Genomic DNA, 2,012 nt, shown 5'->3' with positions numbered 1-2,012 from the left:
TTTTTTTTTTTTTTTTTTTTTCTTCATTAAGCTTGAAGGTGTCACTTTTAGAGTCGCCATAAATTCTGGGTCAGATTTTTGTTAACGTTGAATAATCCTTCCACAGCTCTGACAGCGCACTAATCAGTAAATCTTCTTTAATGTTCGGACAGCCTCTCTGATCAAGACCAAATGCCAGATGGAGGCGTCGCCCACATCCCGCAAGATCGGTACCTACAAGCCGCAGTGTGACGAGCAGGGCCACTACCTGCCCATGCAGTGCTGGAGCGGCACCGGATACTGCTGGTGTGTGGACGAGTTTGGCAACCCCATCCAGGGCAGCCAGATCCGCGGCCGCCCCGACTGCCGCAGAGGTACCAGACACACATAAGAAAAAAATTCTTTGAATCTGAAGAATATCATGAACTAATCGACTTTTACTTTTAAATTTTAGGTGCAGTTTAGGTGCAGCAGCAGCAGCACGACCCAGCCTCATGCAGACAACTTATCTTGAGGATGTGAGTGATTCAGACTCTTTGTTTTTCTTCTTTTTACCAAAACCACCACATTTATTTTGGTTGTGATGAATCTTTTTTTTTTTTCAGGAAAAAAACTTATCGGATGAAGCAGACCACACAGCAAGTCATTTCTTCTTCCTGCCCAATGTCTGGAGACGTGTGGAATTGATTAAATTAAATTTGATGCTGATCGCCGAACTTTGGCACTTTTAACTTTTAATGCACTTAGATGTAATCAGTTCATCTTCTTCCTGCTAGCTGCTTCAAATCCAATCAGAGGAGGCTTGATGCACATCTGCTTTTAATGTGGTTAATTTGGGTCTTTTTTATTATTACTGATTTAATTTGGGTGTTTTCATTTAAATAGCATTCAGTACAATAAACTATGTGTTTCATGTGTTTAAATGGTCAGTTCATCTTAATTAGAAACAAACTGGATGTGTTTCCAGTTACACCTGTCTGGATTTGAGTGTTTTTGTTTTTTGGTCAGTTCAACATGAAGGGAAGTTAAAATAATAAAAAGCTTATTTAGGAATAGAAATCAGCTGTAGCTGTTCACATAATGGGTTATTTAGATTAAAGGGGATTCTACTTCTGAGTATAGTTCTCATATTTGGATGAACTGACCTTTATTTTTTTAAAGGATGTAGACATGAGAGTAAGAGACTCTTCTATCAATTTGTATGTACGAAGAAGGTAAAATAAAGTATTCTCTACAACACCTGACACTGTTCACATATGTCCTGTTTGCAGATGAAAAAATTATTTCAAACTGATGCATACATGTCAACGTGTACGGATTGGCCGTAAGTTATAAGGATTTTACGTCATTTTGCAGGTATACGGATGTAAAGAACAATCTCACGGATTTTTTCAAGTCTTACAGATTGTTTTGAAAACCTCATTTTCAAATTTAACCAACGTGTCAGAGTCTGTAAGATGATTTAAAAAAAACATCAAACAGCCATCTTCCAAGCTGCTCTGCCGCTAGAAATAAGTTTTGAACTTTTTCCGCTCTCCTTTCCTCCTTCGCAGCAGGTGCTTTCATGTCCACAGCTGACAAATAATATTGAAATAATGTGAAACTGACAAAAACATTATTTGAACTATAATTCCAAAACATCTCAAGTATACCTCCTTTGTACAAATTAAGATTGTTTTCACACTGAAAAAGGTGACATACTGATTGGTCAAAATAGTCAAAGTTCAGGTTTTTTTAACCTTGTTTTAAGTAATTTTGTCTTTTGAAAAACTGGCTTCAGCCAGGGCGCGCGTGTCCCACATGCAACTGTGTTGTACTGAGTGAAATGACTGAAAAGGAACCCCTCAGCTACTTGAAAAAAAATACATTTTTTAACTTAAATTTTCATAAAACCTAAGTAAAATAATCTTATCAGGAAGAAAAAAATTGTATAGGTCTTCTGGACGGGTTCTTCTCTAATGAAACGTTTCGTCTCTCCTCCAAGAGACTTCTTCAGTCTGAGAGGTTTTGACTGCTTTTCGGCCCTCATACAC

General features: G+C 37.7%; 1 protein-coding gene across 2 annotated transcripts in view; it reads left to right on the top strand.

The window, feature by feature from the left end:
- Positions 1-1,223, top strand: part of cd74a (CD74 molecule, major histocompatibility complex, class II invariant chain a) — an 8,190-nt gene extending 6,967 nt beyond the window's left edge. The window contains exons 7-9 of one of the 2 annotated variants that reach the window (XR_001309884.1): positions 153-353; positions 434-497; positions 585-1,223. Coding sequence is in view for 1 of the 2 variants with exons in the window: in XM_014003550.1 (XP_013859004.1) it covers positions 153-353; positions 434-444 (212 nt within the window). In the remaining variant the exon portion in view is untranslated. Of the gene's footprint in view, positions 1-152; positions 354-433; positions 499-584 lie in introns of those variants that run through there. The other variant, XM_014003550.1, reaches the window with a different exon arrangement.
- Positions 1,224-2,012: the final 789 nt, after the last annotated feature.

This window comes from Austrofundulus limnaeus, unplaced genomic scaffold (assembly GCF_001266775.1).
Source record: "Austrofundulus limnaeus strain Quisiro unplaced genomic scaffold, Austrofundulus_limnaeus-1.0 Scaffold1, whole genome shotgun sequence".
Taxonomy (NCBI): Eukaryota; Metazoa; Chordata; class Actinopteri; order Cyprinodontiformes; family Rivulidae; genus Austrofundulus; species Austrofundulus limnaeus.
Note: the sequence above shows the minus strand (reverse complement) of the source record. Positions and strands in the feature narration are given on the sequence as shown.